Genomic DNA, 14901 nt, shown 5'->3' on the forward strand with positions numbered 1-14901 from the left:
GCAGAAGTGTTCCTGACTACACAGAGACAGCACCTCTCTCACCGGCCGGGTGAATCAGCTTCAACCTCTAGTCCGTGTTTTGTTTTCTTAGACATTTAAGTTTAGTTCTTCTCGCACAGAATTAAGATGCTTTGACCAAATAAACGAATGCGCAGGAGTTTAGAAGGACACACTCCAACAACTTGGTGACCCCCGACGTGATTTGGGAAAAGCGAGGACTTTTGGCTAAATCAGAACTTCACCAAAAGACGTCTGACACCGGGTACCCTCCTCACTTCTAACAAGGTAAGGCAGAACCTGTTTAAACGAACTCTGCTCTTTTGGCATTGTCGATAGGCCTAAATTCTTGGTGTCAGATGTCTGAGTAAGTGAAATGTTCTGCTAAATTTAAAATGTGTAGACCAGTGTGTTAAGATAATATAAAAGAGGTCAAGTAAAGTAAAGTGAGAAGTGTGTTTCCTGAGTTTGGCAACTCCACATGTATTTTGACGAACATTCATGATTTAGTGCTGGGTTTGAGGCCCGTAGTTGGGATACTACAAATTCTGGGGTTAGAGTCCCCTTGAGGGTTGGAGTCCCTCTGAATAGGGGGTCCAGCCCCCCCAGTCAATGAGCCCACTAGTCTAGCGGAAGAAAATGAGGAAGGTGTGGGGCCCTCATCTGTGCATAGTGGGCCCATACCTAACAGGTATCTTTTGCGTGAGGTGGCGTCTAGGGAGCCAGGACATACGTACAATTTATCGCTTCTTGAACAGCCGGGGTCCAGAGGTCAAAGAAAATACAAATCTTTCTCCTTAGGAGATCTCACCACTCTGTGTGACAAATTACCCCCTATTACAGAGGGTGCATCTATTTGGTTGCAAACATTGGATTCTTTAAATGCAGGAACCACTTTAGCTCTAGGGGACTACCGTGCAATTGCAGCTCGCTGCATGAAACCACACACCTGTAGAGAGATTGAAACCACAGCTTACACCACACTAGCCCCAGATTCAGAACCTTTCACCTGTTATTCCCAGTGGATAGGAGACGCGCTGAAGGACCTATACCCTGCAACCAGGGGGCGCACCATCCCTAAATTTGAATGGAATCTAAATACCAATCCAAGAGAATATTTGGACCAGTGTAAATCCATGTGGCAAACAAAAACCGGTACTAATCCAGCCAATGAGGGCTCACAGAGGGATTGGTTCAGAGATGCTGTGTTAAGAGGCTTAACCACACAGGTTAAAACCAACATGGAGGACAATCCTGATTTGCCAGGGGTTGATACTGGAACATGGGACCGCCATTTAATTCACCATTTATCTAAAATAAGAGAGGAAAATAAGAAAGATGAGGAAGAACTTAAAACATTACAAACTCAGCTACTGAAAATGCAGTTAGCTGAAGCAAAACAAAAAGCTGGAGAAAAGAAGAAAGAAGGTAAAACCCCTAAAATAATGTATGAAAGTTCTGTGTCACAAGCTCCTCCCTTTCCTGGCCACCAGGACACGTTTGCACAGGGGCCTATGGCCTCTGGTCCTTCAGGCACATGCTGGTCGCTTCAGGGGAGGGGCTGGGCCCAGGGGAAGGGGATTCCAGCGAGGAGGAGGGGGAATGCTGATGTGTGCTATTACTGCAAAGAGCCTGGTCATTGGAGCAGGGATTGTCCCTACAAACGCGGTCCACATGTGGGTTATGGATGGCATGGACCTATGGGAGGGCCTGCGAGATGCCCACAAAGGGGACGAGGTGGTCCATCACGTGGAGGCCAACAGCAGCAACCTTCACTCCAACTGCCAGCCTGGGATGAGCCCAGTCACTGGCCAGACCACCATTGAGGGTCCCCACAGAACCCCCCGGACAGAGGGACTGAGGACCCCTTACTGTCCGTGACGGTGTATGGACAAACTCATCCTTTTCTAGTGGACACTGGGGCTACATGCTCAACCATCCAACAAGCCCCTCCTAACACTCTCTTCACGCGGACTACCACTGTCATGGGGTTTTCTGGGGCTAAACAGGTCCTACCTTACACCAAACCCCTAAGAACTGAAATAGGAGGGCAAATTTTGAACCACAGCTACTTAGTGTCTGCAGACACACCAGTAAATCTACTGGGCAGAGACATGTTGATCAAAATGGGCGCAACCATTCTGTGTGGTTCAGACGGACTGCAGGTGCATCTTCCTAATGGCACCCAACTCTCATGTGGCAGCAACATATTTTTTTCACATGGACAGTATTTAATCCAGCCCTTGCCCGATCCTAAGGCTGACATTTACTGGGTCTTGCTACACCCAGAAACCATGGCATGCAGAGGCACTCCTCCTCTTCCTTCCTTCGGTGGAAATCTTGGATCTCCACTATGGCACCCTATGTTCCTCCCCCTGACCCACCACATGTCACACCGTTCTATGATAGAAATAATTGTGAATGTTACCAGGAAAGCTTTGCTGATGAGCTGGAGGGTAAGACATGGGACATTGTCACCACTGACATTTATGTAGCCCCAGAAGGCGTTGTCGCCCCTGTACAGTTATCAAAAGAACAGGAAGAGTAGTTTAAAATGTGGTCTGATGGCGTTCCCCACGTTTCTTTAGCCCTCCATCCAGGACATGAAGCACGTGAGTTAGGGGGTGTGTTAAAACGCTCCCTCTCCCTACAGGATTGGCATCTCTCTTCCACTCCTAACCTCTCCTATTCACCTTCAGGGAACACTTATCGCATTCTTAATCATTCCACAGATGTAGGCACCCTGGAACATGTACAGTTAGACAGACATCATGGCAGAGAAAAATCAGATCACCCACTGGCAGCTGCAGTTGTACAGAGCATGTCCTCCACACTTTGGGCTGAAGGTCCTACGGACGTAGGTCTCATACACTGTACTCCTATTACCTTTCAGCTTACTTCTGATCAACCAATCTGGAGATCTCAATACCCTCATAAACCCGCTGCTGAACTGGGCATTGAGAGCACAATAGAGGGGCTGTGTTGGAGTCGGCTGACTCCTCCTCGTGGAATACGCCTATCTTGCCAGTAGAGAAAAAAGGGACAGGAAAATGGAGGATGGCACCTGATTTGAGAGCTATTAATGCAGCAATGTCCACTCCCACTGTCCCAGTTCCAAATCCTTATGTCGCTCTCACTAACCTTAATCCGGAACATGCATGGTTCACATGCATTGACCTGGCCAATGCTTTCTTTTGCCTGCCTTTAGCTGAGGAATGCAGGGACGTTTTTGCTTTCACCTATAGATCACATAGGTACCGATACACTCGTTTGCCACAGGGTTTTGCTCTGTCTCCAGGAATCTTTAACCAAGTTCTTAAAGACTCTCTACAGGACTGCCCCCTTCCACCACACACCACATTGATTCAATATGTGGATGACATCCTTTTGGCAACGCCAACTGTTTCAGAATGCTTGGAGGCCACGGCTGTGGTCCTCTCACACCTTGCTAAAGCCGGGTACAAGGTCAGCAAAGCCAAACTGCAAACTTGCAGAAAACAGGTTGACTTTTTAGGTAGAGTTATCTCCCAACCGGGCACTGGGAGGTCCCCTACTCATCAGTCAGCTGTTCTTTCCCATCCCAAACCCGTTTTTGTGAAAGACATGCTTTACTTCTTGGGTCTCACTGGATACAGTAGATCTTTTGTTCCAGGATACACTGATCTCACTGCTCCACTTAGGGACCTGGTCAAAGAACAGGGCATGAGAAATCTCACTGCCCCACTGGAATGGACTAGAGAAGCTGAGGAAGCTTTTATAGCTTTGAAAACCAGCCTATCCCAAGCTGCACACTTGGCACACCCCGACTACACATTGCCGTTCTATTTAGATGTTTCTGTAACAGCACACACAGCCAATGGCGTGCTGTTTCAGAAAAAGGGGGAATAAGAACAGTGCTAAGATACATAAATGTCATGTTGGACAACATGGAACAAATACATCATGAATGCACCAGACATGCAGCAGGGATGGCTAAAATAATCCAGAAAATAGCCCATGTAGTTATGGGACACTCCCTCCACATTCTCACATCACATGGAGTAGTGGCTTTTGTGAACTCAAAGACATTCACACTATCACCACTGAGACAACAGAGACTAAGCAGGGTGCTGGAAGCTCCCAACATCACATACACACATGAAGGCATAAACATGGCAGACAGAATGACATCAGGAGTTTAATGAAAAAATCAGACCAGATTTACAAAGCACATCCTTGACAGAGGCAAGAAACCTGTATACAGACTGGTTGGTCAGGACCAGGCTGGACCCCAACCGAAGAATATGACATCCAAGGAAAGGTTGGTATCCACCGGAACGCGTTAGGATCCACGAAAGGAGGGAAAGGAGCAAATCCTCTCCTTCTCTCTCTAAAAGGTATTAATCGCCGATTCGGGTCCCCAAGCAATGACTATCTGACACTAGGGGTTTGGCAATCAGGGCCAGATGCACAAGGAATTATCAAAATCAATTGGAAAACGCAAACCATGCAATCCACCTCTCCCACACAGTCCTCTGCTGGAAGTAAACCCACTGTGGAACCTCCAACCAACCCGAGAGTAGTTAAAATAGATTATTCCACTTTAAAACCCATAGAAATCATTCAAATGGCGACAGGATATACTGAAGATAACCTCTGGATCCAATGGATAGCTCAGACTGCCAAAGAACAAAGTAAATCCGATTGTGTGGCATGCGCGGTGGCAAGACCACATTTAACTACCGACCCTGCTCCTCTGTACCCAGAGGACACTTGGGGTTATAATTGCATGCTTAAGCTGACCACCGAGGCATCTCCAGCTAACTGTACCACCTTAGCCAGCATCTTCCCTCCTATCCCTAACAATACCAAAACAGGACCATTCTCACCCAATAAAGGTTATGGCACGTATACATGTTTTAACTTTACATCAATCTACAAAATTAATGTAGGACAGATCCCGCCAGATTGGTGTAATATTACTACACCATGTAGTGTTATTGGTCCTTGGGCCAGATCTGGACTCTATTATTACTGTGGTTGACATAGATTACTTACCAACATACCTAAGAATACCATAGGGGTGTGTGCAATGGTGAGATTACAGGCTCTCCTTATTCTTTTGGGTAAGGACCTTAAACGTCTACCCACTAAACATGCCCAACAAACAGCTCTCACCCGCAGAAGGCGACGGCATATTATGAAACGAAGCACTGGTGGATTTGATTTAAGTCAAGGCTCCCCCACCTATATAGATGCTATAGGTGTCCCTAGGGGAGTACCAAATGAATATAAATTGGCTGACCAAATTTCTGCAGGATTTGAGAATATACCAATCATTGCTGCCCTTTTCCCTGTGACCCCTAGCAAGAATGTCGACCGCATCAATTATATTCAATACAATATCCTACGCCTCGCGAACTTAACTCGAGATGCAGTTGAGGGACTCGCTGATCAAACAGAACCTACTTCCCTGATGACAGTACAAAATAGTATGGTGCTGGATATGCTTCTAGCAGAAAAGAAATGTGCAATGTTTGGTGATATGTGTTGCACATTTATTCCAAACAATACAGCACCAGACGGATCAGTGTCAAAAGCCTTAGCAGGCCTCAAAACGCTATCCGCCACCATGCATGAACATTCAGGTATTGATAACCCATTTGAGGATTGGATGATTGGTATGTTTGGACATTGGTCAGGTTTAATCATGTCTTTGTTTATTTCCATAGCAGTATTTGTTGCTATTATGGTGACGTGTGGATGTTGTTGTGTACCATGTATTAGATCTTTGATTGTGCGCTTTATTACTGCAACTATTGAAGGCAAGGCAACCACACCCCCTCATATGATGCCTTTGTTGGCTATCCCTGATGACGACAAGGAGCCTGAAGGGGTGTTGAGAATTTGATTCAAGTCCGCTGTGCTTAGGCTTCTCGTATAGACGTTTACTTTTTGTATTCTTTTAGTGAAGTCTTAACAGACTTCAAAAGGGGGAAATGTTATATATAAAAAATTGTAATGTGTTCTTATGTTCATAACAGTGTGGAGTTAGTCTGAACCTGTAGCGCTTAGAAAGTTAACTGTGCAGAACAACATGTATTATTTGTGAACTTGAAAAAACAGGCACTAAAGGGTGTGAGTGCGTGTGTCAGTTTCATCAATAGAAGATGCCTCAGAACTGACCTTCAGCAAAAGAATGTGTGAGAAAACTGAGAAGGCGCTGCACAACAAATGTAAAATGTATATTTCCTGTAGTATGTGTGTGTTCAATAAAGGAACGGTGCAGGGGAGAAAAAAAGCAGACTACAAAGTTCCTGACTACACAGAGACAGCACCTCTCTCCCCGGCCGGGTGAATCAGCTTCAACCTCTAGTCCGTGTTTTGTTTTCTTAGACATTTAAGTTTAGTTCTTCTCGCACAGAATTAAGATGCTTTGACCAAATAAACGAATGCGCAGGAGTTTAGAAGGACACACTCCAACAATCTCTATCTGCCTCCAGCTCTATTCACCACAGCTCAGCTCCACACGATTATCAGCTATGCAAATGAACATCAGAGCAGAGGCAAATCAGTTTGAATAAGTTAATATGAAGCACTTTTAAAATAGATTTCACTGCAAACCAACAAAGGATGGCACACAGTACTGTTCCTCTGAACAGTTTTTTAAGGTCACAGTGAATGAGACTTCACTGTGACCTTATCTGTTTTAAAACTCCCATCCTTGACAAAACCCTTTCACAGACAGGAGTTAGTAATTATAAATGAAGGCCACCGATCTTATATTTGCATTAAATGTTTAAATAACTCTTCACACATGGGTGAAAAAACTATTTATAACAGTATTAAAAAAGTTGAGCTCTCCAGTTATTATAATATCAAAATTCAACTTCTGTATTGTGAAAACTGCTGTTGGTGATGAGAGAAAATGGGAGGGATTGGATGAGAGGCAGTCTGGGAGTATAAATGCTCCTGGTCTCTAGTAACTCAATCTTTGTGTGGAAACATTGACTGGTTCAACATGTTGTTCTCTGTGGTGCTGCTGCTGGTCAGTGTTACACAAGCCAGTCATTATCGTGGCACTTTGATGACCTACTACCCTAAGGAAACTTATGCAAATGGATCAGTCTCTGTAAGTACAGATTATTTATAAATTCCTGTATGTTTAAGTCTTTTATTATTTGTTCACACTTGATACTTCTTTAAAACCTACAGGTGATTCTCCGCTTCAAGTTTAACTTCCAATCCTGCCAAGATGGTTCATTTTCTTGCACTGGAAACTGTGTCAATGAAAGCTTGGTTCTTCCAAATACCAAATGTGAGGAAGTCATTGGTGCTTGGTGTCAGAGTGAAAAAATCACATCTTGGCTGCTTCCCAACAACTCTCAATTTCAGCTTGTGTGAGTCCACATTTACAATGTTTAAAACAATATTTAGCCATTTAAAGCTTCCCTATGAAGAAACATTAGAAGCTTTATTTACCAACTCTTTATTATATAATAATTTATTGAGACAAAACTGCAATTACATGAGTAATGAAAACCTATCCTGAACATCCATTCCAGACATGCTAGTAATAGCTGGATAGATAATCGAAATGGCGCTGGATCCTGGAGAGCTGTGACTGACGTTGAACTGAGGCACCGGTCCGACACCAACAGACCCAACTCATCACCACAGACCACCATGTTTCCAGCCCTCAGGTCATTCTGTTTTATATTTATTTTTATAATTTGTGCGTTTTTTTTTAGCAGAGCTTATATCAACAAAGGAGTCTGATGAACAGCAATACATCTTTTATAGGATGGCAACAAAAAATACAACCATGTTCTACTGTAATTGTTTTTTATCTTTGCTCCCTCAGAGTTCCTTCAAACTGTCAGAGAAATATTAACCTGTTGGCCTTTGACCCCGATGGAGATGAGGTTAAATGCAGATATGCTAAAATGTCCTTGACAGAATGTTACTCACCCTGCACACCTCCATCTGTTCTCAGCCTCTCCTCTGTAAGTAACAAATACTGTTCTCATGTTGTAGCCAGTTGCTCCAGTATCCTGCTAATGAACTCATTATGTGATTGAGGTGTGTTGAATCAGAGTAATTTCTAACAGTGGAAGGACACTGGCCTCTGAGAACTGGAGTTTGACATCTGTGGTCTATAATTTCATAGAAGACAGTTGTTATGTTTGGTGTTATTTTGGATTAACCTACCAGACCAGCTATGACCCACCAGTGTGCTTTAGCTCTGCAATGAATTGAGTAAACTTTGGGGTTCTGCACCAGTTGTGCAGCAGCATCAAAGATGGGAAGTTCATGTGTTTTCCGGGGCTCTCAGGTGACCCAATGGACTCACAATCCTCTGATTAGTTTGTCACGTCCCATCACATGGTGATGGGACATCTTTCTATTACAGCTGAGGGAACATCAATGATAACTTCATAGAATCTCTCTTCAAAAATCCAAACTAATCCTTTAACTACATCTGTGTCTCCAGATGTTTCAGCTTTGGTGGAAGCTACTTTGTTAATAGAGTCATTGTTTTGGGATACAAACTGCAGTAATGTTTAGAATGATGGGATTTATTGGAATGCATAATGCAACTTTATAATATAGCAGAAAATATTCAACTTGTCTTGAGATTGTGGTTTTATTTTCTGTGTTCTTGCAGACTTGTACCCTGTCATTCAGTGCAAATTCAAACAGTATTGAAGGTTGGTATGTAGTCGAGATGGTGATGGAGGACTTTCCCAGACAGGCAATCACCCTGACTCAGACTAATGGGTCAAAGGTTGTGAAAACTACCAGTGATGCTATCAGCAAGATACCCATCCAGTTTACTTTTCTAGGTAAAATCTGATCACATAGTTACTATATTTACACCCCTAAAGAGCTACTCTAACATTAGTCATTTATTTCAAATGTTTAGTTTTGCTAACTTTTGAATACTTATGTCCTACAGCTAATAAAAACCCAAAACTGTTTGTCAGGAAAATAGAATATTACACAAGACCAATAAAAAAATGACTTTTTATTGCTGAAATGTTGGCCTTGACATAATGCGTTTGCAGTGAGATACAAGTGCAAGGAGACACAGATGCCGAGGGATAAAATGAGACAATATTTAATAAACAACCGAAGACTTACACACTGGCAATAAGAGCACAAACTGATAACTTGACAGGAACACTATGGATCTAAATTGGGGTCATAAAGTCAATCAGTCATTTTCTACCACTACTTCCATAGTGGGTCATGGGGAAGCTGGTGCCTATCTCCAGCAGTCTACGGGCGGGGTAGACCCTGGACAGGTCGCCAGTCCATCGCAGGGCAACACACAAACAGCCACGAACACACTCATTCACACACCTAAGGGCAATTTAGAGAGAACCAATTAACCTAACAGTCATATCTTTGGACTGTGGGAAGAAGCCAGAGTATCTGGAGAAAACCCACGCATGCACGGGGAGAAAGATCCCCAGCCGGGAGTTGAACCCAGGACCTTTTCGCTGCAAGGCAACAGTGCACCACCATGCAGCCCAGGGGTCATAAAATTTGTTTAAAGATAATTTTTTAACTGAAAATAAAGATTTGAAACAGAAAATAAACGTTTAAAACTACTTTTGAGATTCAAAATTTTTTTTTCAGCTTCAGATTTTATTTTCAGTTTCAAACTTCTGGCCCTGCCCTGTGTGGGGATGGGGCCTCAGATGACAAATTTGCGCAGCATTTTCAGACAAAACCTGCCAAAATTAAGAAAAACACGACTAAATGAATGACTCCATAAAAATAATTACAATCAGTGATGGCCATTAGTTAATCAACTCTCACTGTGAAATTATATTGGTCAGCAGAAACCCATAATGGTGTAAAGGGTTCATCTGATATACACTGAGGTGCAGCTTTACTTTGTTAGGCTTTGACTTGATGTTGAGAGACAGCAAGGGGGAAAATACAAAAGATATCCAGACAGCTAAAACCAGATCAGCACCACATCCCAATTGGATCTGGTGCTGGGCTGAACATCCACAGGCATTTTAAGACAGGTGCTCAAGCCAAAAAAGGGCATTCATTTCCAAATTTATTTATACAATTACATTAAAATTTATGCTTTTATAGCCTTGCTTTTCTTGGCATTTTGCTACAAAATCTGAAAATGAAATGAAATAAATGTTCTGCTGAGCATCGTAATCAAGAGACTCACTGAATCAGATCAGAAAACAGTAAACATTATTTGATTCTTTTTTGATAGTTGAGTTGAATCATTACACAAATAATAAACCATTACCAATATCAATATAACTCACCACACTTTCATGTTGCATAACTTAAGACCTACCTTTCATTTCAAATCAAAAACCTACATTAGGTAGTTAATGTTAACAATGGGTCTATTATTATCCTAATGAAATCAAACAGACAGCTAAGTAACATTTTTCTATTTATTCATCATTTTCTGTTTGCTGCTCTTTATCATAGAGCATTATATTTAGCCTTATTATATATTGCATATGTTAGCCTGTAATGTTAACAACCTAGCAAATTGATTCCTCAACTGCTAAAGTGCAAATGCTTGCATGAAAAGAGCTCCTTTAGTAAAAATGACTTTTATCTACACAGAACAGAGTTTTGACCAGCATGCTGTAATCATAAAATACTGTACCCCAAAACACGATGTGATAAGACAATTACCAAACATTTGTTGATCCATCTTCTGAACAAGTGACTGCAGGATAATTTGTGCCAATGACAGACATGCAGACGAACTAGACAAACAGGTCTGCATTTATATTCTCAGCTGAGGATGACTGAAGTTGTTTCTTTCCTGATGTGTTCCAGTGGATCCTGCAGCACCATCCTGCTCAGAAGGTGTTTATCTGCCGAGATTTCTGGTACCAACTCCAGAACACGGAGCTCACTTCTACAGTCCAGTCAACCAGGCTCTGAAGATTGACATCACAGCAACTGCAACTCAGTCTGTGTAAGGAAATGCAAAATGCATGAAAACAGAGTCAGTAGAAACAATAGATGGCACACAGAGCAGTTCCTTGTTAACATGGTTGTTTGGTTGACATTTGACTGGAATTAGACCCAATCTGTTGTGTTGGTAAAACTCCTGTGAAGTGAGTTTAGAAAACCCTAGTTCTGTTCTGTGTTAAAACATTCACAGCTTTTTTTGTATGTATACATTTGTTAATGAAAATATTCTAACATACAAAACAGCAATGAATATATAAAAAGAATATAAAAAGAACATGTTCTCCAGTTGTCAAAATATCAACATTAATACCTCAAGGAAACCAGCCGATCTGTTTGTAGGTGGTAAAAAAAGTAGAATCATCACATAACAGTTCTGTATATTTCCTGTTTAATAAAGGATCACTGGGCTCCTGGTCAGCGGGCCGTACAATGTGGTCAAGAGTTCTTCAGGATCAGGAAGCTTCTCTTTGACGTGGAAACCATCTGCAAGTGAAGATGGACAGAGCCATCCCATCTGTTTTGTTGTCCAGGCAAGGTCAGTATTTAGGACAAAGTGTACAGAAAAAAATATACTGAAATATATTAAATGAAATAAAGGACCATAAAAATCCTTCAATTAAATGTATGTTTTATTGCAGTAATAGAATTCCATGATGAAAACTGTAGAAAAAAGCCATCTTCATTTTGTTTACATTGACCTTATCACATAATTTTCTGCTATAACACAGAGAGATCTTTGAATGATCTCTCTAGATTGTCCAGAGACCTGGACTTCTGCTCTTCTATAGATTACCACATAGATTTTCAATGATTTACTGTAGTTCTGAGGACTGATATGAACATGGAAGAAGGTTCATTATCTGTCGGATGAAACATTTATGTGTTGATGTGACCATATCATGTAGCTTGAAGACCCAAAGACCCATGGAGGATTGGAGGAGCGGTGGCCTAGTGGTTAGAGCACGGCAACTGTGTTCCAGAGAGGCCACAAGGAGCTGGGTTCAGTGTCCCAGGCTGCCACTCTGGCTCCCTGAGCAGGACCCTTAGACCCTGAATGCTCCCCAGGCGCTGTACAATGGCAGCCCACTGCTCCCTAAGGGATGGGTTAAATGCAGAGGACAAATTTTATTGGAATGTACAATTGCAATGAACAAATAAAGATTATTCTTATTCTATTTTGATGTTTCCTGTGGAGGCCACCATACTCGGGGGAGGTCATTATGCAGATAAGAAATTAAAATTACACAGTTGAGTCAAATTTAATGAGCGTTAACAGACTTTTGCCATAAACAGACAGAGCTCAGGACACAACGGTGTAAATCAGGGGAACTCTATTATTTGCAGACATTAGAGAATTATTTTGTTAATTCAATATTTCAAAGTTAGGAAGAATTAAGATATGCACTCTTGTGCTCTTTTGTGGCAGCTGGTCCTTGTCTACAAACATCTGCATCTTCTGCCAGACAGTAGCATTTAAAAAAGACAATGTCCATAGTTTGAGGGAGCGCACTATTTTCCTGCCTGCTTTTTATCCTTAAGGTGTACTAGTCTTGCAGTGACAAATACAGTGGGAGGTGGTGGAGCGTGTGGACAGCATAAAGGTCCTGGGCATTCACATTTGAATTTTGCAGGGGTTAATTTTATATGTGTCTTTAAACTCTGAAAGTGCGCTGAATTCTGTAGGGGTTTAAATTTTCCAAGTGTGTTTATATTTTGCAAAATGTGTTCTTAAATTATGTAAGCATTTTTTCAATTATGTCTGTGGAGTTCATGTATGTCTTTAGAGCCGAGCCTCAACAAAAATGTTTTATGATGACATAATGACAATAAAGATTCTTGATTGATTCTTGATTGACAAATTAATAATAAAGCTGCTTTACAAATCTACTTCCAGTTTCAACAGCTCTGTGTATCAGTCTGAGCTTCGATGTGTCGTTGTGACAGTTAGAGACAGTAAGTCTGATTTTCCCTTGTTTCTACTTGTTAAGATGTATTAGTTTATTTCCCGAACTGATCGTGTTTCTGATATTCTGCACTTGTATTCACAAAACCAGTGACCTATGTTAATGTTCTCAAAATGAAGATCTCAACTGCGCTGTCACTGAAGGACAATCATGTCACCATCGAACATTTGGTCAGTCACTACATTGAGATTAATGCAAACAATAACAGTTTAACCCAACCTGCTTAGACTGATGTTTCTGTTGTTTTTGTTGTTTTTTTTACCTCCACTGCACCTGTTTTCTACCTTGACCTGATTTTTGACAACAATGTTTGCATCCATTGTCATTAAGCCAGATCTTTTAAACATATTAGTTTTGTTGTTAATGGCCAATCAGACACAGTTCAGTCATGACTGTATCCCTGCTAAACATCTTCTTTCCTTCTCCAGATAAAAGAAGGACTGATGAGCCGAGGGTTTCCACCAGGCACAACTGTACGCCTGCTGAGCAACAAGTCTGAAAGTTACAAGAAAGCCGCCCCCTAGTGGCCACTCATGATCATTACACGGAGAAGCACTGGGCACAGGGGCCCACTCCATCTGGAGATGTCATATTCTATTTTTGACCATAAACTCTATATTTAATAGGCTTCATACAATACACGTCCAATATACAGGAATACTAATAAAACGAGAAAACGATAAATCTTTGACAATCCGCTTATTGATTTTCTCTAAAATGTTGTTACAATTTTAAGTATTTCTTTAATCTTATCAGGTCCTGGATTATTTTGTAAAGAAATATTTAATGCTGTCTTTGTTGCTACTGGCACCTAAATAATGGAGCAAGGTGAGAAACTGCCCTTTTTAAAAGTGAGTGACCAAGCTAATGTTGTTAGTCTCCCGTTTGAATACCTCATCAATATTTGCCGTCTGACAACTTTATAAACCCTCTGTTGATTATCATTATATATATCTGTTTCAACTACCAAGCAGCAGGACTTATTTTGTGATATATAAACTAGAACAGTAAAGTGTGATAATGATGCATGGAGAAAGGAGAGGAATTAAATAAGTTTATACTTCCACCCACCCCTTTGATAATGTAAAACTAACCTATACTGTATACAATTTTTTTTTTTATCATTTTGATAACCTGCATATATTTGAATAAAACAAAACAAAATAATTACTTAGTTTAGTTAGGCTGTGGACGGCTTAGACCTGTGACCTTTCTCCACACGGTGTCAAGCCGTGTGCTGCTTCTCCCCCCTTGGAGAAACAGAATCCTACTGACTTTGAAACAAAAACCCCCATTTTATACTATAATCATGCACTCTTGTTTGAGGCACAGGGTCATTTTTAGATTGTGAAGTGTGAGTAGACTCTGATCTGGGGGACGTAAACATGAGTGCACCCTGGTGGATGTTTTGAAGAATACAGCTGGTGACTGGTGATTATGTGGCTTCTGGCCCAATGTTTCATTAAAAAAAAGGGAGGGAGGTGGCATTTAGGCATCATGACCTCCACTTTTTACTGTTATTTTATTTTATTTCATTTTATTCTATTATTACAATGTGTTTTTGCACACTTACCTTGTTCTTCTTTGATTGCATATTTTTCATAGCTATCTGCACCCTACTTGTGTGTTACTAAGAGCTGCTGTAACAAGTTAATTTCTCCATTGTGAGTATCTTATCTTATCATATCACACCTACTGAAAACACTTAGCTTGTCATATAAAAGCATCCATGCATAATGTATAGTCTACTCATGAAATATGTGATTTCAAAGCCTTGTCCAGCTGTTTATTGACTTTTGTCAGGTTTATTAAAGAGAAGGAGGAAGAGAGATACAGACAGGCAGAACATTAGAGTTTACTGCTTTGCGAATTAGACCAGTTCACTAGTTTTGTTTCATTTAAGATCTTATTAAGCCAGAAGAATATTTTGCAGGAAAATGTCAAGTAGCTTTAACAATAAAGTGTTGAAAAATAGAAACAAACA

At 41.2% G+C, this 14901-nt stretch overlaps 1 protein-coding gene across 3 annotated transcripts; it reads left to right on the top strand.

The window, feature by feature from the left end:
• The first annotated feature begins 6307 nt into the window (after nucleotides 1–6307).
• Nucleotides 6308–14441, top strand: LOC124881082. Of its 3 annotated transcripts, XM_047386575.1 has the most exons (10): nucleotides 6311–7108; nucleotides 7192–7376; nucleotides 7542–7679; nucleotides 7841–7982; nucleotides 8645–8822; nucleotides 10813–10954; nucleotides 11351–11488; nucleotides 12848–12906; nucleotides 13008–13087; nucleotides 13346–14437. In XM_047386575.1, exons 1-10 carry the CDS (start codon nucleotides 6998–7000, stop codon nucleotides 13439–13441), a joined length of 1269 nt encoding a protein of 422 aa, XP_047242531.1. In that variant the 5' UTR covers nucleotides 6311–6997; the 3' UTR covers nucleotides 13442–14437. The 3 variants fall into 3 exon arrangements, with proteins under 3 accessions (XP_047242532.1, XP_047242533.1, XP_047242531.1); XM_047386577.1 differs by lacking the exon at nucleotides 13008–13087 and having other exon boundaries at nucleotides 6309–7108; nucleotides 13346–14441; XM_047386576.1 differs by lacking the exons at nucleotides 12848–12906; nucleotides 13008–13087; nucleotides 13346–14437 and adding an exon at nucleotides 11859–12707 and having other exon boundaries at nucleotides 6308–7108.
• The last annotated feature ends 460 nt before the right edge of the window (nucleotides 14442–14901 follow it).

Source organism: Girardinichthys multiradiatus, chromosome 14 (assembly GCF_021462225.1).
Source record: "Girardinichthys multiradiatus isolate DD_20200921_A chromosome 14, DD_fGirMul_XY1, whole genome shotgun sequence".
Classification (NCBI taxonomy): domain Eukaryota; kingdom Metazoa; phylum Chordata; class Actinopteri; order Cyprinodontiformes; family Goodeidae; genus Girardinichthys; species Girardinichthys multiradiatus.